General features: G+C 37.2%; 1 protein-coding gene across 1 annotated transcript in view; it reads left to right on the top strand.

The window, feature by feature from the left end:
* The first annotated feature begins 1,785 nt into the window (after positions 1 to 1,785).
* The window catches only part of Thsd7a (thrombospondin type 1 domain containing 7A), a 219,695-nt gene continuing 195,380 nt past the window's right edge, over positions 1,786 to 26,100 (top strand). Inside the window, exons 1-2 of the mRNA XM_059256457.1 lie at positions 1,786 to 1,831; positions 2,184 to 3,015. Of these exons, the coding sequence (XP_059112440.1) occupies positions 1,786 to 1,831; positions 2,184 to 3,015 (878 nt within the window). The remainder of the gene's footprint in view (positions 1,832 to 2,183; positions 3,016 to 26,100) is intronic.

Below are 26,100 nucleotides of genomic sequence, written 5' to 3'. Positions count from 1 at the left end.
TAACATACCAACTGAGCAGCACATGGTTTATCCTTGAGTCTAATACAAATGTGCCTTTAGTGAGGTTTATGGTGGGAAACAGGATAACAGTTTTGTTCAAACATAATGTGTAGAGGAAACTGAAACTAAAGCTATGTGTAATTAATTCTAAAGTCTTATGTATGCTACAAAGTTTCCTTATTGAAATGCATTTAAGTTTTATGATTCTCATATGGAATATTTTGCAAATCTGAAAGAAAACATCAAAAGTATAGTGGGAAAATATACAGAAACAGAGTAAAAATAGGATTAAAATATCCTTAGGTACTATATGTTGACACTTTCAACAAATTCAGTGTCTTTTTAATTTATAAAGTATTAACATTAACATCCTAGGATGATATTTCTCAAAATCTAAGTCCTATTACAATTTTATATATGATTTTCATGAAATGATATTTTGGATATACTAAATATCTAGTACTATTTTAAATGAAAAGACTAGTCACCACAATAGTTCAGATAAATCTTGCTCTTCTGTTTACAACTTAATTATATCACTTGTAAGCAAAACAACACTATTAAACATCTTTTTTGTTAAATAAAATTAGATACTATAAGTGCATTCTTTGTATTTCTTCTTGTGTGGATTGATGGTTGTTTTGTTCAGAGGAAAGTACCTAAACCTAAAGCTCTCAACACTTGAGCCCCAGTGTCAGAAGAACTAGATCTGAACTGCAATTAGTTCTGTTATTCATTCAAGATTGAATTTGGCAGATCAGCCCTCTTTCCTGTCCTGTTTTTCTGAGCCACAGAATAAGTCCTTTGGCCTAGTTTAATAGTTTTCACTTTTTTTTTCTTCAGCATCTTGCAGACAAAACCTTATGCATAATGTACACATGAATAAAAATAAATGTGAAGCCAGACTTCTTCTTATAGAAACAGGACAGCGGGAAGAGGGCAGCAGCTCGCGCTCTCTCTCTCTCTCTCTCTCTCTCTCTCTCTCTCTCTCTCTCTCTCTCTCCCTCTCTCTGTCTCTCTCTGTGTGTGTGTATGTGTGTGTATGTGTGTGTGTGTGTGTGTGTGTCTGACTGTCTGTCTGTCTATCTTAGGAAATCCTATAGCCATCTCATGAAACTTACATCTTCAGGACATGCTGATGACAAACAAGGGTCATAAAATAAGTCCTCATCTTCATAACAACATTTTGAAAACCATATAATTATGTGATCTTTAAGTTTATTCGAAACTCTAAAATGTATTCTCAATTTAACACATCAGAATTTGTAAACACCTTGAAAATAGTATGACTTGACTTAGAAAAATAAATGCATAAGAAATGTAAGACCTGTGTCTCCTTAATAAGTGTTCCAGAGTAATAAGCCCAAGGAACATACTGAAACACTTAACTCAAGTGTCCCATAAAATACTGAATTATTCATATTTAACAAATGAATGAACCAAAAGAACTCAAGCCATTGCTCAACAAAGGGTCGGACAATTGGGAATTATTTGTTTGTTTGTTTGTTTGTTTTAGGTGAAATTAAATTTCTTCATTCATCTTTATAGTACATTGAGGTTTTTTTTTTTTTAATTAAAAGGCAGCAAGTACCTTTGAAAAAAGATTTTTGATTTCTTAGCTTTAGTTCCCATAAAGTTGCACTTTAAATTCTATCAGCAACACCGTACACAGCCATTAGACCTCTGCAGTCACAGCCTGCAACAATAAAAAAGCAGGTGAGGGAGAGCATTTTCTGCAAAATAGTTAATTGCCCAGGCAAAGAAAGCCTGCAGGAAAAGGCTTTCATGAGAGGCTATTTTCTTTACCAGTTCCTAAAACAGAGTTCAGAACGTGAGGCAGGAATGATGGGTTTTCACTGTGACTAGTTTCTGATGCCCTTTATGAGCAACGATCTCTATCTACCTGAAATAAAGGAAATGAATCAAAGCAAACTTTTAGTAATCCCAGAAGGACCCGAAGTGAAATTGCCCCAGCTGTTACCTTATATAGACACCTTGACACAGTTCGCTCTTGTAGAAGTACTCAGGGACGATCATTACTTTCCAGTCGTCTCGTACAGAGACCTACTTTATAAGATGTCGGGGAAAGTTAATGTACTAAGTCTAGAGACGTCTTTCTGAAATGGGAATAGCCTGTCACTCTGTTCCCGTAGCCCTGCTAACTAACTCGTGCTGATTTGTAGGTCCCTGGGGACGGTGTATGGGAGATGACTGTGGACCAGGCGGCATCCAGACCCGGGCTGTGTGGTGTGCTCACGTGGAAGGCTGGACAACACTGCATACGAACTGCAAGCAGGCTGGCAGACCCAGTAACCAGCAAAACTGTTTCAAAGTCTGTGACTGGCACAAAGAGTTGTATGACTGGAGGCTGGGGCCCTGGAATCAGTGTCAGCCCGTGATTTCCAAAAGCTTGGAGAAAGCTCGAGAATGTGTGAAGGGAGAGGAGGGCATCCAGGTGAGAGAGATAACCTGCATCCAAAAGGACAAGGACATCCCCGCAGAGGACATCATCTGCGAGTACTTTGAGCCCAAGCCTCTTCTGGAACAGGCCTGCCTCATCCCTTGCCAGCAAGACTGCATCGTGTCTGAGTTCTCGGCCTGGTCCGAGTGCTCCAGAACCTGCGGCAGCGGCCTGCAGCACCGAACCAGGCACGTGGTCGCACCGCCACAGTTTGGAGGCTCCGGCTGTCCCAACCTCACCGAGTTCCAGGTGTGCCAGTCCAACCCCTGCGAGGCGGAGGAAAGCATGTATAGCTTGCAGGTCGGGCCCTGGAGCGCATGCTCCGTGCCACACTCACGGCAAACCAGGCAAGCCAGGCGTCGTGGCAAGAACAAAGAGCGGGAGAGGGATCGAGGCAAAGCCGTGAAGGACCCGGAGGCCCGTGAGCTCATCAAGAAGAAGAGGAACAGAAACAGACAAAACAGACAGGAGAACAGATACTGGGACATCCAGATTGGGTATCAGACCAGGGATGTGATGTGCACGAACAAGACTGGGAAAGCTGTGGATCTCAGGTAAACGTTTATTACTAGTAACGTCACCGGTCTCCTGTCTGCAGATAGAGCAGGGACTTGAGATGGACTGTACTGGCTCCTGTAGTAAACATGTGACAGACAGTCCGTATTCAAGGCTGTTGAGCTTTTGTGGATTTCATGCTGTAATTTTTATTTTGTACATGAGCAGGCCCCACACTACTTGAAGGTTTCTTAGCCCAGGAACGATTCTCTGTGACAAAATACAGCTTCTTGGGCAGGGCATACAGGGCAATGGTGGAGCATTTGCCTAGCATATGTGAGGCCCAAAGTTCAGTTCCCAGCACCACAAAGAAACGTGGAGACTGCTTCTTTAAGCCGTTGGTACTCTTTTCCCTTCCAACAAAAGAAAGTAAAATCACTCGGATCTTGGAGTATTGGGATTTTGAATACTGATATTTATCTGAGTGAGTTAATAGAATAAGGCACACTTGTAATCTCTCCAAGTTTATAGCATTTTCAGAATTACCCTATAAACAAAATCTGCTCTTAACAAGCATCCGGGGAACCATACCTAAGAATAACATTCTTGCTCGTTTCATAAAACAAAGTAACTCTCTCCAGAGAAGAAAAGCAGAAGCAGGGGGAAATCAGGTAAAGCAGAAGGTATTTAACCAGGAGTGGCCTGGCTTTGAAAACGCAATGAATTGGCAGCAATTCCTAGATGGAAATTATTTGGCAGATTATCGTCTCGTCTGTAATGACTACATTATGAAAAGCTACCTCATGTATGATTCATTTGTTGTGAAAATGGTGTTCGTTGAGAATGACAGGAAGGCTACGATTTCTCTGGACTGGCTAAATTTTGCTCTTGGATGAGCCAGACCATCTGGGAGGGGCTATCTGGATCATTTGCATAATTGCCTTGCCTGAAATATTTATGAAGTTATGATTTGGACTCAACCAAAGAAATTATAGCATCATCACTCAGAATTTTATATCGTATTTATTGTAGAATTGGCATTGGGTTTGCTATCTCCTTTATCATGCAGTCTGTTCTCCTGATTAAAAACATAAGATAAATTTCACTGATGTCTCAACCCATATGCCTTGGTGGAACAGCTGGAGTCTGTTTCTTGTTGCCCCTGGATATCTTGTGAAAGATTACAATTTCCTGTTTACTTTGGAGGTTGGAATCCTAAATAGGATTGTGTGGCATGCCCGCTGTTTTCTCGAATAACCTACTGTCTTTATTTTTTTTATTCCTCACCCTCCCTACCTTTACTTCACCTATTCTCATTTATTAATTTCATTACTATGGATTTTCAGATACAGGTGAGAACTTTTTTGGAAGGTCAGAGCTTAAATGAATGAGTAAATAAAAATGATCGATTCTTCTCAGACAAAAACTTTCTCTCATATTACCATTGTCTGGTTGTCTTTTGTTTCATTTCAACATTTTATGGTACTGGATACTGACCCTCAGGCTGTGTTTATGCTAGGCAAGCACTCTACCATTGATCTCTGTGCAGTCCTGGTTGCTGTCTTGAAACTATTTGCCACTGTTCCTCTTTGTGAATTCATACAATTGCATTGCATTCCAGCAGCACAGTAAATTACCCATTGCTCCTCCGTAGCCTCTTCCCAATTCTGTTGACTTTGTGGAGCGTGTCTGTTTTCCCCACCTCCCTTCCCCAGGTTCTCTTCATGTATGTATGTGTATTTGTACTTCTATACTGTATGCATTTTCAATCCACTTCCTATTTGGTTCTTTTCTGACAGTCTTTATTCTGATGATTCCCCAGGCTTTTTCCCTGTAATAGAACACTTATCTTGGTTGCTTGGCTCCCACTAAGTAATTGAATGAGCCTCTAACGAGCAACTTTGAGCTGACTCCCGCTGTCACTGGGTTAGCATGCTGTAGAGGTTTAATTTAATGGTGACTACTGGATTAAAAGTGTAATTAGGCTATTAGCTTCCACGCATAAAGCCTAATATTCACATCAGTTGTGGAATTAAGCAAATATACTTAAAAATGTGGGAATTTTTTTTTAATCAGTCACTTGCACCCTTGTAGAAACACCACACATGACTATCCCAGTACGGTGATAACTACATAAATATTAGTAGGCTACACACATAAATTTAATATGTCCTAAAACAAGCAAATGACTGGTATTTCTCTTCAATGTGAATTAGTGCGCTGTTAATAAAATTAATTCTAGTCAAAATGTCATGTAAATCTGGTCTTTTGAATAGCTTTTTTTTTTTCCAAACTTCACACCACTTCATCAAGGAAGCCAGGACAGTAAGGTGTGAACTGGCATGGAGCCACAAATCAGGGATTTAGTCACTGAATTTAAAATATCTTCTATCTCACTGCATCTTTATGATATAAGAAGCTAAATAATCATTTAATAAGATTAGCAATATTCCAGAACCTAAAAGAACTTAGCTAAATAGAGCTAAAATTCTTTGTTAACTTCTCTATAGGTGAATAAAGTGTTTCAAAGAATTACTGCTGAATTGCCCAAGTTAAAGAAAACACATATGCCCTACTTTCAATGAGATCACAATCAATAAAGATGGTAGATGCAAACTACAGCTCATTTTTTACAACAATAAGAAAATCATTCTCAAGTCTCTATTGATCCAGAAGTTTTGGGCAGTGAGGTAGTCAGATGTTAACAGAGACAGGACACTTGGGAAGCCATTGTGTCTTGCCACTTCATGAACACTTAAAACCTCCAGAGAAGCCTGAATTCTCTGTGGGGTGAAAATGTTATAGAAATAATATACTTTCCCAGTGAGAAATCACTCTTCTAACTTCGAGATTAATAAAGGTAAAAGCTTTTTAATATAGCATGTTCTGGCTCTGGCTAATGCCCAAAGTGTAGATGGCCTCAAATAGACTTTACTGACTTAAATACATATACCTTTGGCTTATGCATTCTATATATACTGTCATCCTTAAATCTTTCGGGTGCAATTCCCAAGTTACACTTTGAACATTTAAACAGAAGCAAGAAGCTGCAATTCTGTCCATGTAGGTGAATGGAAAATTTACACAGCAAACATAATGTCAGAAATATTTCTTAAGTACATCAGAGTTCTTCTTTTTAAATAAGTCTTACCCAAGGTCATCCTGCCCACCTGTCAGAATTACACTTTATCTGATAAGAGCACAGGGGACTTAATGGCAAACTAGGATTTAATGGTGATTGTGACCATTTTTTTTGCCCACTTGAGCTGCCCGTTAGAGGCATGTTCTTTGATATGGGGATGGACCTAATGGCTGCTTGTAAATCAGGATTATCTCCTTTTGGTACAGGAATGGAGCCTAATTGGAGGTCCATCTTGGTGCATGAACATTAGCAGAAACTTTCTCAGCAACCTTAAACTTCAACTGTAGTACAAATTTCTTTCTGAGTGTCCAACAAGCCTGTATAGCACACTACTTATCTTCTAGTCATATTGGAAGTAGTGCACCTTAGTCAAACTCTACTTTTTATCATTCAGTATTTCCTAAGCAAGTTCATTAGTAAATCCTTTATAGCATCAAGTTTCTCCTGCGTCAAAGGGAATGGCATGTCCTTGCTATATATAGCAGGGTCTGGAACAGAAACAAAGGATTACTCGAACACCCTTGGGTTGTGTTTAAAAATTGTTAGAGGTAAGCCTAAACAAGAAAACTCACCTTCAGTCTGCAAGTTGTCAAATGTTGCACATGATAGTTCTAAGAAGAAATTAATTATCAATTCACTTACTTATAAAATTTGGCCCATATCCTCGGGAGAAAATATATCATTTTGCTGGAATATTATAGGACCTAGGCATCTGGAAATTATCACATTTTTAAGCATATTCCCTTTTGAAACAACTAGGTGGGCATACCAGATTTAATGATAAAGATTGGTGTTGTGACAATCAGTGGGTGAGGCCATGAAAATCACTTCACTTACGAGAACACAAGTTTCTTCTTGTGCAACAGTGACTTTTAGCCAGGTTTGAATAGACTCTTATTCAGACTAGGAACTGATGAGATAGTATGTCAAGTATTTCTCTAGAAAATATTGAAAAACAACATGGCCCAACATCAGAAGAAAAGTCAGTGTTCCAACAGGAGCTAGGACATTAAAATATTGGGAAGAAAAGGCTCAGTGCCAAGCAGCCACCTACAGCATGTAGTGAGCACAGTCCTAATCTGAGACTTCTCTAAAAGCCGCTTCACTCTGGAATGTTGCCTGCTGAAGTAAAGACTCCTATCTGCATATTAAATCACAAGTTTCAGGAGTGGCTAGGAAGTGTGCTGTAAGTAAAACAAGACACATTTAGTGGAAGTACTTGACGACTTTAGAAAATACCTTCCATTTAAATGCACTTTGTTTTGTCACATTTTCTAACAAAGGCAATTACTTGTAATTACAAGCCCATTGGAAACATTGCCAAGAATGGTGGAAAATTCAGCCCAAGAGATTCCCGAGGGACTAAGAATGAATTTGGGTTTGAAAAAGGATTTTTGGTGGTTAAATCAAAAGAAGTAGATTCAGCCAGCACTGGGAAAATTGCATAAAGAAAACACTTATGTACAAATAAAAGGTAAATAAATAAAGACCAGAATGACATAGTAACAAACATATAGAAATACTGACATAACGGACTATAGAGCTCTGATTTCTGTTATTGTTTCATCCTTATGTGGCTAGAGAATAAGCCACAGCGTGTCCAATGGCCGGGGGGTAACGATTCTTTTTTTTTTTTTTTTCTTTTTTTGGTTTTTTTTGAGACAGGGTTTCTCTGTGTAGCTTTGTGCCTTTCCTGAAACTCACTTGGTAGTCCAGGCTGGCCTCGAACTCACAGAGATCCGCCTGGCTCTGCCTCCCGAGTGCTGGGATTAAAGGCGTGCGCCACCACTGCCCGGCGGGGTAACGATTCTTATGTGGCTTTCTGGTTATTGTTTTCAAAGTCAGAAACTGCAACACCACCTCTCTTACCTTTAATTGTTAATCAGAAAGTTATATTGCTGTTGAGCAAAATCAATGCCTTTGTGTCTTATTCTCATTTTACCTTAAAATACCAGTTGTTAACTGATTCAGTATTTGTTTTTAGTGTTACTTTCTAGAGCAACAACATAAAACTTGAATATAAGCTCCGCGTGGTGCTGGATGCCTTTTTTTTAATTTTTTTTTATTTTATTTTTATTTTTTTTGAGATAGGGTTTCTCTGTGTAGCTTTGTTCCTTTCCTGGAACTCACTTGGTAGCCCAGGCTGGCCTCGAACTCACAGAGATCCACCTGGCTCTGCCTCCCGAGTGCTGGGATTAAAGGCGTGCGCCACCACCGCCCGGCGCTGAAGAGATGGCTCAGCCGTTAAAGGCTAGGCTGGATGCCTTTTTAATCCCTGCACTCAGGAAGCAGACAGGCTGACCTCTATGAGCTCAAGGCCAGCCTGGTTTACATGGAGAGTTTTCAAGACAGCCAGGGCTACGTATTGAAACCTTGTCTCAAAACAGAAAAGAAAAAGGAAAAGAAATAAATTAATTAATTGATTGGTACATGAATGTAAAGTTGTAGGCTTGACAGTGGTCTGAAAACTGGCCGAAACAACTAGAGAAGTTAAAGTAATAGATGATCGAAAAAAAGTGAGTGCAAAGCTGCTGAGATAGAATCAAAGATCAGAATGCAAAGGAGTTTCCAGGAAAGCTTGGCCACCTGAGTTTGATCCCCCAAACCCACATGAGGATGGAAGGAGAAGAACCGACTTATCTCAGTTGTCCTCTGACTTCCATACGAAGGCTGTGACATTCCCATCCTGTCGTCCTCCCTTGGCCCCTACCCATATCTTCTCCTGTGCGTGTACATACACAAACACACACAATAATAGCAAGAAATTTCTGGAAAGAAATGCTATATAAGAATAGAGAAATCTGTGGCCTCAATTCAATGGTATTCAATGCAGTTTTAAACAACCAATGTAAATTTTCTGGAATGAAGTAGCATTTCTATAAAATTGTATGGGGGCAAAACAGTTTGAAAAAGCCTTTCAAATTTTGTGATCCCAACAAGCCTTAAAAAAAAGTGTCCAAAATTGTGGATACAAAATCTTGTATATTTTCCTTAGAAGGAAGCTTATTCATTTTCAGCATGTTCTACACATCAGTTCATCCTGAATCAGGGAGAATTTCTAAGCAGGGAATCTGGAGTCCCAGAACAGCAGCCCTGTGTGTGTCTGTGAGGGTTTCACTCACTTGATGTACTACATGGCTACTGAGAACCTTTCCCACACTGAGTCTTTGAGAACCGATGAAATCGCAAACTTAATTCTACCCTTACCCAAAAGAAGGGAGAAAATTACCTGCTATTTAAGGCAGCATTGACTCCTTTTAGGTTATTCAGAACCCATTTATGAAATTACTACTGCTTGTGCATGCATAACAGGCTTTCAGACTTACAATTTTTTTTTCTGTAGTATCCAGTGTTGACATGCCTGTCAGCTATTCCTCCTCATATCTTGTGAGCTTGCCTCTGCTTCCTCTTGATTATGCTAAGAAAAAGTCAGGGTGACTATTTCTTCTTCTTAGGGAGTTGATAGCTAGCAAGAAAGCCTCAGTCCCCTCAGAATGTCGCACGTCAGGGAGTATTATGCCAGAGGTATGAAAGGGCAGCTCTCAGGCATTCTCCACCCTGCTTCTGTGTCCCAGGAGGGTCTGTGAGCAGAATATTCATGAAGCTTCCTAGTCCTCTTCTTTCTGGTATCCAACCAAAGGAAGGGGTAATAGGATTCCCAAAGGTGGGGAAAGAGAGTGGTTGGAATCAGCAGTGGTGAATTTCTCTAACAAAGCAGTCCTCTCCTCAGCTCTAGGTGTGCCTCAGGTTCTGACAAAACCCTTCTTCTTAATCCATTTATCATTTTAAAGCACAATTTTCCCAGCACCCAGCTCTAATGTGCTTCATCATTACTAGGATATTTCTCTTTTGTAAATAATAGTTTTATTAAATTTTTTAAATGAGTAAATATGAGTTTGAAACTTGTTTTCTGCTGCCCTAAGTGACAGCTACATGAAAGTAAAATGTCAGAACCACAAAAATGGAACATTGGCACACATTACTTAAAAAGAAAGCAAAGGCAATTCTCAGGTACTTTTCTTTTCATTATAATGAAACTGCCCCTAAAGAACAAACATAATATTGAGGTACCAAAGGAGAGGTCATGCAGGCAAAGAACAACCAGGGTAGTGAGCCCTTCCTGGAAGGAAGTTGATAGGATCCAGAATGGCCTTCCAGAGGGCTACTGTGGGATGTCGTTATTAATGCTGAGTAGGTTGCACAGAATTGAGGGGGGTGATGGAGGAAGAATTCGGGAACAGAGAAGCAACAGCACTGAAATCTGGAGGCCAATATCAATTCACTGTGCAGGGGTGTCACGTCCACACATTGTTCACAGGTCAGGCTAGATTGTAGGGGGAGGAAGAGTAAGTATCTGCTGAAACCTATAGAGCTTGTGAAATCAAGCTTAAATGTTTGGACTTTATATCCGCTGGCTCAAGCATCTCCACAGTTATTAGTAATGAGGGTTAAGCCTGTCTCAGTGTGTGTGTGTGTGTGTGTGTGTGTGTGTGTGTGTGTGTGTGTGTATTATTTATCAATATATTATAAACAGAGACCTTTAAAAGCATGTTATGTGAATAAAAAGCAGAATAATTAAACTTTAAGGTAAAGAAATAGAAAATAATTAGCTTACTAATTACTATGGATCTATGTTATATTTTACAAGGATATTTTACTGAGGGTATGTGTATGTATGTACATGCACTTGTATGTGAGGTTAAGCTTGCACATATGTGCATGCATGTGAAAGCCAGAAGGTCAACCTAAGATGTCCTTCCTCAGGTATTTTCACCTTGGTTTATGAGACAGAGCATCTCATTGGTTTGGAGCTTGCTAATTAAGCTAAACTGGCTGGCCACAAGCCCCAAGGATCCATCTGCCTCTTCCTTCCCAACAACGCACACTACAAATATGGATCACATGCCCACTGTTTATCACATGAGTTCTGAGGAAAAAACTCAGGCCTGACTGGTTGCACAGCATGAATTTAACCAACATTTTTCTCCCCAACACCTTACTGTAGTTGTAAGGTAAACTACATTAGTGAGTTTTAATTTATTGAGTACACAAACACACACACACATACACACACACACACACACATCTGTGTGTGTGTGTGTGTGTGTGTGTGTGTGTGCAGTTACTAAGGAAGCTCATTCTCAGTCTCAACAAATATAGGCATGTTTCAAAACATGAACTGTATCCATTAAAAATTAATCCAATAACTTCTACCCCATGGTAGATCAGATTGGATCTGATCAGATTAACTTTTTGCACCTTTTTATAAGGTTGGTGAAAAGCCATAGTGTTAGTTTCCATTGTCTTGCCATTTGTCTGTTCCTAGACATAATAGCAGGAAAGAAATAAAGCATAGACTTGTCTACTATCAGTTAGAAGAAAACATGTTCATTCATGTTCCTTCTACCAAGGGCGTTTACACTCATTACAAAATACTAGAGTACTCAAATAGTGAGAACAAATGCTAAGAAGCATATATTCTCCACTGAATTCATACTGGGATCCAAGACATCTACTGTGGTCAAAATTATAAAATGGGGCATACACCTTTCTGTATTCACATGCCCAATTAACCCCATTTATTAAACATAATCCATTTCTCTTAAAATTTGGGATTGAATTTATGGATAACCCAATATTCCTCTTTTCACACAAATTCGCGTCTACTTTCTTCTGTTTTTTTCTTCAACGTGATTTCATTCCTTAAAAAAATAACTAGCAAACAAATGAGTAGCTGACCCATACTTCATATATAAGGACATACATGAACATGTCTACTTATATGTATAAACGGCTATAATCCATATAGTGTTAGGTAAACTGTTGCTTAGAAGAAAGATACAATATTAACCAGCACAGTTTCCACTCAACTAAAATAATGCCTACCATGTATTCAGGTCCCAGCAAACACTGAAGCCCTGAAATTTAAAGGAGTCTTTCCATTTTTAAAGCGTGAACCTTTTAGTAAATTATAACGTGTCAACTGAGAACTATGGTAAACAGTAATTCTTTGAGTTCATGAAACATGTAAAAGAATGTTGCCAAAAGGCACCCTGGATTCAATTAAGAGAATATAGGCCTATGTTTATTTTATGAGACATTATTTTGAATATGTCTCAATATTATAGTGCCTGATAAACACCGAGCAATTGCTATCACATTGTTAAAATTGGATTTTCCCATTAAAACTAGAAAGTGTACCATTATTAACATTGTAAGGACACACTGGTGCTTTCTTGGCAATTGTTTATTTAGCTTACAACTTCACAAATTAGCATATTTATTTGGGTTTCTTTCTATTTCTGTTTTTACATCTTTAAATTATTTACTTATTTATTTTATGTATATGATGTTTGCATGTTAGGAACATACATACATACCATAGCGTGCATGTGAAGGTCAGAGGGCTTTGGGCGTCAGTTCTCTCCTTCCACTGTGAATTCATAGGATCCAATTTGTTTCCAGGCTTCCATGGAAGTGTTTTACCCACTTTTTCATCTCACCCACTCTGTTTTCACATCGTGAAGCCATTAGGGTAGTTTGTCACCAATGTCACTTACTTGTTGTTAATAAAGAACTAAGGCCTCCTATTATGAATGTCTACCTGTCAACTTCTGGCACATTCCAACCATCAAAGTGAACATCAGGGTCACCTCTCAATTCTAAGGTAAGACTATATCACAGCCAAAATGTATTTACCCCCCTCAACTTTCTCTGGGTCACTTCCTCTAAGTATTTTTAAGTCACGTTAGAGAAGTGTGATTGACATATAAAAGCCATACATATGGAATATATAATCATCTGCTATATAACAGTGTTTTGATGATTACACTAAAATTATAATGGAGCTTAAAAATCCTTACCACCTAGTGATGCTGTGGCCAATGTAACATAAGAGCATTGCTTTGCTCGTGTGTTGTTACAATGTCAGGGCAAGCACTCTGTACTGCCAGTAAAATAAAGGCATAGTACATACAATAATAAATAATGGGTATGAAGTAGGCTTTGCTGTCTAGGTTTTTGTAAATACATTCTCTAATGTCTGCAGATGAACTAAAAAACTATTGATACCTCTTTCAGGAGAAGTTCATATCCCTAAGCAACATATGACTATGTGCAACAGGCTGAGTTTAGTGATAAGAATGTATTTGTGAAACCATCAAGGCTATAAAATTATATATCTTGCCTCACAAGGTTTTTTCCAACCCTTTTTATTGTTACTTAGGTTTTACTAATATTTTGTGTGTCAAGAATATATAAGATCTATCTTTTACAAATTTTAAGTATGAAATACAGCATGGACTGCTCTTGTGTAAGTGACGGCTCTGTGACGGGACTATTGAACGAAAGAAAGCTATGTTGGAGTATTTTAAGTACTTGATACTCAAGTTACAGGAAGAGATTTGAAGTTTGAACTAACCTTAACTCAAGTTAGAAATATCCCTGCATAATCTCCCAACACACAAACTAAGTATGGTTCCTTCCACTCTCCTCACTTTTCTTGGTGGGTTTATTTATACCTCACAGTTGGTTGTTCTGTTTGATTCTCTTTCTTAAGATATTGTGAGAGCAAGTTTCCTATGGGAACCAGCACTCCCTCCAGCAGAATGGACTCTGATTGGGGTAGTGACCTTGGAGCTCCTTGGCAGAAAAAGTGAGCTCACCCATTGTTTTCACTTGTTTGCTGGAATTTGGCTAGCTCCACATCAGTAGTAATGACTTTCCTCTGACAAATAAATCAATAAGCTTTTTAAATGGGAGGAAACGTTTCAAAAGGGAAAAAAATAATTCTCATAGGATGAAGAATTAAATAAGTCATTGTAAAGCTCTATTTGTATAATCTAATTAAGAATACACTAGCTTGCAAAGTTTACTAAAAAGTTGCATTTCAGTTTCATGTGTGTTTTTTATTTAATTGGCTTTTAAAATTGTTATTCATCCATTTATTACATGACTTTAGGTTTCTAGTCATACTTATGTTATTCACTGTTATTTATTTTTCTAATTTTATATAATTTTATTATGTGAGAGATTTTACTTTGATTACAGATATGTGTGCACAGACACTAGATTTTAAAAGGATGTGATCATGGTAACAGTTTTGAGTAGTATTTACTGGGTTAGGAATGATTTCAGATAAACAAAATAACTGTACACTGCTTAGTACAAGCAGCCTCTGTACTGTGAAGTCTTTGAATGCCCACACAAGCACGTGCAGCATAGTGTTCTGGAATAAACAAAATGAGTTTGTGATGAAGAAAATCCATCAGGACTACGAGAAGCTGAGGTTACACTAATTATTCTCTTTAGCTTTACAAACGACTTAAAAGTTTGAAAAAGACATGAGCAGACATGAAAGCCAGACCACAACCATAGAGGTATAAATACGCACAGTTTCCCACTGGTAGGTAGATGTGAACAAAGACAGACACTGAAATAGATACATATATCTTAACCCAAATAGTAGATATGAGTTTGTTAGAAACTGTTTTCGGTTGTATGACACTGGAATGCATTTGGACATTGTGCTGGTACAATTTAAAGCTCACAATGTATTTCAGTTTTTATTAAACATTGACTTCTCTGCCATGCTCTAAGTCTTCATGGTATTATATAGTAAAACTGTGTAGGAAGTAAATGAACCAAAACACACCCCTAAAGTTTCAACTCTGTGTAATGCCTTGCTCTTGCACTTGAATTTTTAATTTGATTAACATAATAGAAAATAATATGTAACATAGTTGAATGGTTTTGAATTCAAGTTGGTGAAGATATTTTGTATCTACAGTGAGTTACACATGGTAGAGGTCATAGTTGGTAAAAAAAAAAAAGTGCTTAACGAACAGATAAATCTAATAAATCTAAGAATCTAAAAGAAAGACTGCTTCTAAATTAGATACAGTCGTGGAAAGGTTGGTATAATTTGATTAGTTCCTGGGAAATGCTGTATTTACTCTAGTCATGTAAGATCACATTCCAAGTCAGGCCACAGTTTAAAACGTACTTGGAACTGGTGTGAGCATTTTTTTACGGAGGCAGAGAAGATACTAGTTTTACCTGCACTGAGGGATCTGGTGAGAAAAAAAAAAAAACCAGCCAATAGCCTTGGCAGGAAGGCTAACTGCACCGAAAATAAGTCAAATACATCTGGATTTTCCCCCCAGTAATCCTGGGGGAAATCGTATCCATGGACAGGAATGGCATGGAAAGCCTGATTGGTACAAGGTATCAACAATGGAAATAGACAATGCAGAAGGAGCTCAGGACGAAATACAACAATAACAATTTCCACGTAACAGTTTGGTTTTGTCTTCTGATTGCTGCCCACCAGCAACCTCCAACCTCTGGAGTTGTGGTAAATAAGTGAGAAAATTCTAGAATGAGCAAGATGTCCTTGCCAATAGCTGAAACAGAAAGAGCAGTTTTCTGGCCTTTTCTGGCACTCTATTTTTCATGTCTCAAATCATATGCAGACTTCAAATTGTGCGTTTTATCAAGAACTGCATATCCTCAATAGAGCAAAGCTTGACACTCTGAGTGACTACATGTATTTGAGGCCTGAGTATTAAGTATCCTAATACTTGAGTGTTGGCTATTGCCTGTGGATGACCTCATGATGATAACCACTAAGATTTCTTCAACACATTTCTATGGCCAGGTATGCTAGTCTAGAATGTTTGATTCTATAGTTAGATGTGCTAGCCAGATCCTTGATATCCCAGATTTTCCCCTCTTGGTTTTGAAAAATTACTGTTTTGTACTAACTCCTGTCTTCCACATTTATTTACTTTCTCTAATCCTTAGTGGGGTGAGAAGAAAATGTCTGTCATCAGCATGTAGCATAGCTCCGTTCTTCAACATAGTGAATAAGGGGAAAAAGACTGAACAATGAAAAGTGCGTTATGCAATTCAGAGGGAATGGGCACAAGGCAAGAGGCAAGGGAGTCTTGAGGCACAAAAACTGAATCGAGCCAGCCTGCATCGATGGAGTGCATGGCCTCCAAGGCTTACTCATTACTTAGGAGCTACAGGCAATGGATAGTTACTGAGAAGTGGAGTAACAAAATAGTATTTCTGCAGATATGGCCACTAGGCTTAAGTGGAGGGTCCCACAACCATATAGATATAAGCAGCACTGAATACAATTAGTAAGTTCTAAAAATAACATAAATTTGGATGGGGTCATGTTGGTAGATAAATGCAGAAAGTTGGAGAGAAGAAATAAGGATTAGGTGTGTTCATATTTCATTGTATATGTGCATGAAATTCTCAAAAAATAAAATAAATAAATTTTAAAAGAAAATAGAATAGGAATATAAAACAAAGCAAAATTTGTTTCTGTTTTGAGACAGGATCTTGTTATGCAGTTTGGGGGGTCCTTGAACTAGTAACCTTCCTGCCTCAGCCTCCTGAGCACTAGCATTCAGTGTGAATAACAACATACCCAGCTCAAAAAGTTCTTTCAACAAGAAATGCACTCTAGTTGGGCAGCAGTGGTGCATTCCTTTAATCCCAGCACTCAGGAGGCAGAGCCAGGAGGATCTCTGTGAGTTCAAGGCCAACCTGGTCTACAGAGCAAGATCCAGGACAGGCACCAAAACTACAAAGAGAAACCCTATCTTGAAAAACCCAAAAAAAAATGCATTCTATGAAGATAATTATATTCAAATCAAAATAAATATTTACATTTTTTCAATTTAAATATGGATGTAATATAAAGTGGAAATTTTGTATCATTTAATTTAATCCTAAAACCAAATGTAACATTGATTTTCTTGCACAAAAAGGGATATGAAACATTCACTTCCAGTATTTTGCACCCAAATTTACTATCTATCTTAAATTTGTTTGTAGTTACAAATCTACATATCCATATAGGTATCTCACATACATATACATATATATTTCATACATATTATATATATATATATATATATATATATATATATATATATATATATATATCAGTATCACTTGAAAAAGGGATAGAAAAGAATTGACTGTTACATTAAGGAATCTCATATCTTCTCTTTTTAAAGATTGTTCATCATGTATAGTTGTGTATTCAATAAACAAATAAGCATCTATTATTACCTAATCTTTTCTTTGAAAAAGTCTTTGAATGACACTGATTTTGATGATATTCTTTCATATAGTTTATATATTCTAAATCTAGCAGTATTTTACATTTAAATATGTATATATTGCTATGAGTTGAAAGAAGAGATATAAAATCATGAATTCCATTTTCTTTGACTCTCCTTTTGTAGGGAAATATTTACCCTTTCATGCACTATGCATTCTGTGTCATTTTGGAAACTGTTTCTATAAAGTCAAATTTTTACAAGGCTTTCATTATGTTGGTTATTTAAAATAACAAAATACTTATATAATCTAGTCATGAAAGTAATACATGGCTCCTCACATTACAAATAGTAAGTAATACTGAGTAAATAGTTTTAGATATTTAGGGATGTTAAAAAGAGAAATTAGGGCAAGGACTCCCTGGTGGTGCTTTTTAAGGTAAACTTTTTTTGCTTAGTCTGAGAGAGGTGTAGTGTCCTTTCTCAAAAGTGTTTGGAAAATAAGATGTATTGGACACTAGAGGAATGGTCTTGTGCCACTTGCATAATAGACAAATCAGATAGCCTAGATTCAAGGAAAAACTCTACCACTCAATTCTTAACTCCAAAATGGAACAGTATCCCCATGGTACCCATATGACAGGATTATTATGAGAATACAAGAATTTATGCATGTGAAATAGAGAATGGCTATGAAAAACAAATAATAATAAAAGATAGCTTTCAAAATAATTGGATACTAAAGATCAAATATTGTGCTGAACAAAAATAGGAAAGAAGAGAACATAATAAATCTTAACTACTTAGGCCTTCTAAATTCTTTCAAATGATCAGAGTAATATTCATGGCCAAGAATCAGTGTGTATATACTGCATGTATGATTTCACAAATTAAACATCTTACTTAGAACTATCTTTAATATGCTAGAATAAGATTGGCAGCAAAAATAGATTCATGTTATGTAACTATATATTTTTATTTTGCCCATGTCACAGAATTTCTGAGTCTACTCACACTAGCCAGAAAAGCTTTTTTAACTTTAAGAAATATTCAATATATAATTTAAGAGGTTTATCTTTAGCTCTATTCTATGGAGCAAAAGATAATAAAATTATTTTGTGCAAAAGTCATCCTATCATGCCAAGAATATGTAAAGATCATGTTTGTGGATTTGTGATATTCAAGAAATTCAATGCCTATCTGTGATTGCCAAGATCACTGGTATTTTGACCTTAAAATATCATGTTGAACTTAGTGCTATATCACAGATTTGCATTTATTTACTTAACATTTCTGTATTACTTCATCCAAAATTAATTTAGCACTTCACTTTAAACACTGCATTTTAAACAAACCTAGATATAAAGAGATTTTGTTCATATTACTCCTTGAAATGCCACTGTTTGCATCTGGAGAATCCTCCATACGGAACTCTATGACTTGTAAAAATTACAAATCCTATAAACCAGCTTACTTCAACAAAAGAAAAAATTACTGTTGAACATTTATTAGAACTGCAATTCAGAATATTGGTAGGAAGAAAGTATAAAGCTAAAATAAAAATATTAATTACTTACAGAATTAGAGTTTTTCTTATTGTTTTAAAACATTTTTCTTTTTTGAGAATTGAATATATGAGTCCTATATTTACATCATTTTTACTCCATTCTCCCCCTCTAAATCTTCCTGCCCCCCACTCCCTCTCAAGCTCATAAACTCATAACTTCTTCTTTGACCATTGAAATTAATACACACACACACATAAACTTGCTGAGCCATTTTAGTGTTGTTCATATGCATGTGCTTAGGATTGACCACTTGGGGCTGAATAACCTATCAGTAAGCTCGTCCCTGGAGAATATGGATTCTCCCTCATGTCATAGCCATTAATTGCCTCTAGTTCTTCATCTAGGGGTAAGGCCTTGCACCAATGGAGGTGGACATGTCTTGCCATGCCATCATTATTGCAGCTCACAACATCAAAGCTGGGTGACTCTGATCATTGCCTTCTTCCTCTGGAGGTGTGGATAGCACCTTCCAGCATTGTGCAAGCCAGTAAGCAATGGGCTTCTGGCTCTGTACCAGCTTGATTCCTCCAAGTTCTATGACTCAACTCTGTAGTGTATGCAGCAATAGGAATTCTTTTTAAATATAGAGTATATTCAGAGATTCGAAATTGCTATGTAAAAATAAAATTTAAAAGACATCTGGTGTTTTTCCAAAGTTTATAGAACCAGATATTTCCATTATCAATGTAAAAACTATTATTTTTATCTTATTTCTCTAAGCAGACACTTTTGCTGACAGTCTCATGTATGTCTAATAATATTACATCTTTACTTGAATTTGTATTTTTTGTGTGTAGCAAATCTTACCATTTTATCATTAATTGATTTATTATTAATGTGTGAATGTTTCTGGAGGTGTGTGTATTCCTATGGGTGGGTATGCATTTGTGTGTGGATGTGTGTGCACATTTGTGCAGGAGCATGTGGAGACCAGAATTGATGCCTGGTGTCTTCCTCAACCACTCTCCACCTTTCTTGAGGCCAAGTGTCTTAATGAATTCAGAACTCACTGATTTGCGTGATCTAACTAATCAACTTGCTCTTGGAATCCCCCATGTCTGTCCCAAGTGTTGTGATTACCACACTTGTCCAGCATTTACCTGAGTATTGGGATCCAAACTCCATTCCCCAACCTTCTAGGACAAATGCTTTTCCTGCCAAGCCAACTTCTGGGTTACTCACTCTTTTCATTTAAGTATGGCTTGTTTTATTCTTTTTTCTACGTATGTGTATGTAGACAAAAAGCAAGATACATGTAATCTTTGCTTTCTATTTGTGGCATTACGTTTATAGTAATTCACATTATTTCATAATAACTAAATCTCTACAGTAAACATTAAGGATGTCAGTTCTATCATTAATTAAATAACTCATACAAGTTTTAAGTCTTAAATGTCAGCGATGTTTCCTTTCTGCCACAGCTTCTGCTTTGCCGCTAAAGTAGCATGCACTCCTATTAATAAACATCTATTTAATCTCCTAGATTTCTTGAAAGATTTACATGAAGTTGTTTAATATTCAGCTTACATCTAGATTTCACTTTGTGTATGTGTGAGGAATAGCTTCACTTTCTTGACTCTTTGCTTTGTCTATCTGCCTGCACTGCAGAACTTGAAGTGGATTAACTCTTCTATGTTTACCTGGAATATCACCTTCTCAGGCTTAGTTATTTGTCTGTTTATGTCCAGTACTATATACGTTTTCCACAATGACATTACCATGCTGTTTAGTGCAGACAATAAGTGTTTCCATTCCATGCTCTTTCGAAAGCTCTTCCTATGTAGCCCAAGCTCATATTGAATTCACTATGTAGTCAGGCTCGTCCTGATCTCTTCATCTTCCTGCCTCAGACTCCTCATCCTGAGATTACAGACATTTGCTATCATGCCTGGATCACATTTTTTCCCAATGAATAATAAGGGTTTTACATCTAAGAAAATATGTGTTTTTATTCATAATTAGTAAAATTAATACCTTATAAGATTCATTATTCTCATCATAGTCAATAATTTCCCTTTCCAAGTCATGTGTATTGTATTTGGAAATAGTGTAATTTTAATGAAAATGCTTGACTTTTCTCATTACACTTACTTTATACATTTTCCTTGCTGCTATAAAAATAATTATTAAAAGATTTCCTAGACCTCGGTGTTTATCACTAGAATAAAACAGCTGATGTTTTAATATATTTGACTTTTATTCATCCACTCTATCAAATTCCTTTTAATTCCAAAAGTGTTTACTAGATTCCCACAAGTTGTCAGTGTCCAACATTGTTAACAAAACAATTTTTTCACCCTCTTAAATAATTGTGTCAGTAACTTCATTTGCATCATATTTTTACTTGCATAAACTTACAACATTGACAACAAGCCATAAGAAATTTTGTTTTGCAGAGGATGCATTTAAACTTACTGAAGCAATTATTTTAATTATTAAGAGTTTTGAAAGTTGATAAAAAAAATCAAGATATTTAGAAATACTAATTTACTAATTTGAGTTCTTTAATTTCAAGTAGTATGCTTAGGATATTCAAATTTATTCTGTATGTAAGCTGAGATTAGTCTATTATAAAATAATCAAGGACAAGAGGCCTTGTAACACTGATTGTGTTACAGAATCTGTGAACATTGAATCCTGTTTAACGAAGTGCAAAACATTAACAGTTTAGCATTTGTGCTCCATTAATTTCCACTGGTGCCCAGATCTGACAATGAGATCTACTGGTCTTCAAATAGGTTACAGTGTATGTACTTTCCTCTGATTGCTAAGTAAAGAGACCCTTAATATGGCAATTTTCATTTAACTCTAGGTCCTTTTTCCTGGTCTATTACTTAAAGAATAGCAAGTTAAGTACTTAATCAAAAACACCACGGTTAATCTTCCTTTATCCTAGTTCACTTCCTAATTAGATAGACACTAGCATCTAATGAGGGTAAATATAATGTAACAATAAAGGAATTGGACCTTGACTGTTGGTAATATGTATAAATAGAACACTAGTGAGCAGTGTAAGTGCCATTTGCTAGCAATAAAAATGTTCAAAATCTATTATATGTTCCAGGTGTCTGTTAGCATTCTTTTGTTACAACTATAATTAATGTGCTTCCAATAAGGTTATGGGGGGGTTGTTAACAAGATTAAGCCTTAACATGAATTAATTATTTAACAACACATACATATTTACACACATGAAGGCAATACTGAGGAAAAAAATCAAGACACATGAAATTTTCAAATCACTTGACATGATGGCTATATCAATGGAAACAAAAGTTAGTTCATGTATCTGAAAAACAGAATCACTTGTGTTTGAAGTGTGCATGTCACACTAATGGTAAGGCCCTGTTGCTGAAGACAACACCTAAACAATCAATGAACATGGAGAAGTTGAGCTGGTGCCTGCCTAGAACCTCCATCCCTACTGACTAGTGTTCATTGTACTTGAAGGTACTCTGCACACTACCAAAGGAGAAAGGTAAACACCTACCCAGCTACAAACCCTTCAATCTACAATGGTGACCATCCTGCAAGACCCAGTAATGCAATAGTGGTACAGATCATCTAGTGCTAACATCCCGATATCTGACTGGATTTGAAACCTATACCTTGAGATAGAACCCATCCTCCAAACTACTCAGGTACCAAGAACCTGAGACTAGATAGGCCATGGACATAAGGGAAATCCAAATGCCATTGTTCTATTAAAAAACAGAGCAATAAAATGACTCCCAATGATATTCTGCTGTATCCATAGATCAGTGTCTCACTCAGCCATCATCAGAGATGCTCCCTCCTGAAAGATGGCAACTAATATAGAGACCCACGACTGGAGAATGTGCAAAGAATGAGAACCTTGAAATACTCACTCACTCTCCATCAGTTCCCTCCCATCAAGGCTCAGGGAACCCCCTGGAAGAGAAGGAAGACAGGGTATGAGAGCCAGACGAGATTGAGGATAACAAGGAGATGAAGCATTCTAAGCAGAGCAGGACTGGTGCACATATGAACTCACAGTGACTGTGGCAGCATGCACAGGGCCTGCACAGGTCTGGGCCAGATGGCATTCCAGAGCTGAGATGGAAAGTAGACACAAGCCCACATCCGTATCTAGAAGCTATCTCCAACTGATAACCTCTCACAAATGAAACCTTATTGTTCCCCAACAGAGTCTCACTGGGTATACAAACCACTCTTAAGTCTAGGCCCTATGACCAGTAGGAGATCGCCAACACAAAGGAAACTCAATGACATTTTTGGAAGTCCTTTGTCTCATAATGCTTTGTCAGGACCTTTTCCTTTTCTTTTCCTTACAGGCCCTTTGTGTATATATTATGATTTCCAGTTTTGTGTTTTTAATAGGAATTTGTTGTGTGTGAATATATGTGTGTCAGTGTCTATATGTGTTTCTTGGGAGTTTTCTTTGGCTCTTTTTCTTCTGTTTACTTGTTTCATCTATTCTGGTTTTATTATTTTTATTTGAAATAATTTTATTATCATTAATGTTTTTAGATGTCTGCTGTATTCTTATGAGTAAAATAAAGAAAGGATGTGGATTTAGGTAGGTGGGGAAACGGGAGGAATCTGGGAGCATTTGCGGGAGGGGAAATAATAATCAAAATATATTATGTTTAAAAATCTATTTTCAATTAAATATAAAGTGTTTGTAGGTGCACATGTTTGTATGTTCATTCTACTTGTTTCTCCTTCAAACACCTGTCTAGTGAGTCATTGAGAGTATCTTTATAAATAGTTCACAGTTGCTTTTAAAGCACAGATATGATGTCACTATGATGAATTTTAAATAAATTTATTTAAATAAAATAACTAACAAATAAACCACCAAATAAAATCAGTGACTTCATAGCTTTCTGCTGTTTTAACTATTTAATACTTTTTCCTTGGCCATTGTCTTATAGTACAAAATTGTAAAATATTACAGAGTGTATTATTTCAAAATAATCAATTATAGGAATAAAATATCCTCCTAAGGTTCTTTTGAGAAACAGTAAATAAGACATTGAGAAGAGTTTTGCACATCTATATGAATCTAGAAAGAAAAGGCAGTAGGAATTAAGGAAGCCCAGTCAAAGAAATATAAAAGTGAGCAGGACATGGTGGCATATGCCTTTAATGCCAGCACTCAGGAGGCAGAGCTAGGCAGATCTCTGTGAGTTCGAGCCCCACCTGGTCTACAGAGCAAGTTCCAAGATAGCCAGGGCTGTTACACATAGAAACCCTGTCTCAAAAAACAAATGTGTGTGTGTGTGTGTGTGTGTGTGTGTGTGTGTGTGTGTGTGAGAGAGAGAGAGAGAGAGAGAGAGAGAAAGAGACAGAGACAGAGACAGAGACAGAGACAGAGAGAGGAGCTACTTTGTGGAATTTAAGAGAGTGAGAGAAAGTATGGAACATAATAGATGCTGTTGTACTTGATTCCTTGGACTCTATTGCATATTTGAGAATGATGAAGAGGAAAATACAAGATCTACTTGAACTATGCTCTATAAATCTAACTTATTTGTGGACTGGATAAAAAGGCACGGTGAACCAGGCCTGTAACCCCAGATACTCAGAAGGCTGAGGTAGCAGGGTCCCGTGTTCAATGCCTGCCTATGATACAGATTTAGTTCAAAGCCATCCGGAATAACTCAGTGAGACTGTCTCAAAATAAAAAGTAACAGAACATGTAGAGATAGATAATGCTCAATGATAAAGCAGTTGCCTGAATTTTAAAGACCAGATTCAGGTTTAGCACTGGTAAACAAATAAATAAGGTCTGTCTTACTAGGTATTCTTGAATCAAAGCTGTCAATGCACACAGAACAAACACCTGTCTGTTATGATGCTCAAACGTGCATCCTCTTTCTCTGATTTTGTTATATATAGAACTTAGTGTGAGGACAGAGATAAAATCAGAACACTGATCTGAATTACATACCAGATGCAATTAGTATTTATACATTTCCCATAAAATGAAAAGAAAAGAATCATGACAACTTAACAAAGAAGTGACAACTTCTTTAAAAAAAAAGTACAGAAACTACTATTACAGAAAAGCTGTGTATACTATGCAAAGATACATATAAGACTAATAAATCAGAAAATATCTATTTAAAATTAAGGTTTATGTCAAAACATATCACAAGGCAGTACAAAATTTAGTATTCGTTCAATAAATAGTAACATGGTGTTAGCACATATAAGACTATAGTGACAATATTTTTTAAAGATTTATTTATTTTTATTTCATGTGAATTGGTGTTTTGTCTGCCTATATGCTTATACACCACATGCAGTCAGTGCCTGTGGAGGCCAGAAGAGGGCACTGTGTCCACTGTGTCCTGAGTTACAGATAGTTCTTAGCCTTCGTGTGTGCTAGAGACTGAATCTAATTCCTGTTTAAGAACAGGTGCTATTACTCCATTGTGCACATATATCACATTTTATTTATCCATTCTTAAGTTGAAGGGCATCTAGGTTGTTTCCAGGTTCTGCTATTACAAATAATGCTGCTACGAACATAGTTGAGCATGTGTCCTTGTGGTATGATTGAGCATTCCTTGGGTATATGCCCAAGAGTGGTATAACTGGGTCTTGAGTGAGGTTGATTCCCAATTTTCTAAGAAAGCGCCATATTGATTTCCTATAGGTGAAATTATTAAGGCCACTCCACGTAGTTAAAAGGAGATTTATTTAATGGCGTAACTTACAAATGAAGGGATAGGTAGGTTGAGGGTTCTGGGAAAGACGTAGCAGTAGTCCAGCGATGTTCTCTGGAGAACTCTCCTCCATCCACCTCTAGTGTCCGGGCTCCCAGCAGCAAGAGAGCGCGGCATGTCCAGATCTCAGGTCTTCAGGCCCTCCCTTGGCCCCGTCTTGTGGGCGTGATAGTTACCAAAGCCTCAATGGGGGTTGGAACTTCCAGACCAAAGCTGGAATGGCTACCCACTACGATTTCCAAAGTGGTTGTACAAGTTTGCATTCCCACCAACAGTGTAGGAGTGTTTCTCTTGCTCCACATCCTCTCCAACATAAGCTGTCTTCAGTGTTTTTGATCTTAGCCATTCTAACAGGTGTAAGATGGTATCTCAATGGAGTACTACTCAGCAGAGAAAAACAATGACATCATGAGGTTTGCAGGTAAATGGATGGAACTAGAAAATATCATCCTGAGTGAGGTAACCCAGACTCAGAAAGACAAACATGGTATGTACTCACTCATAAGTGGATACTAGATGTAAAGCAAAGGATAACCAGAATGCAACTTACAACTCCAGGGAGGCTGCGTAGTAAAGAGGACCCTAAGAAAGACACAGGGATTGCTCAATGTCAGAGAAAATGATGACATCT

This window comes from Peromyscus eremicus, chromosome 3 (assembly GCF_949786415.1).
Source record: "Peromyscus eremicus chromosome 3, PerEre_H2_v1, whole genome shotgun sequence".
NCBI lineage: Eukaryota > Metazoa > Chordata > Mammalia > Rodentia > Cricetidae > Peromyscus > Peromyscus eremicus.
The sequence above is the reverse complement of the archived record's forward strand: the minus strand, read 5'-3'. Positions and strand labels throughout refer to the sequence as shown.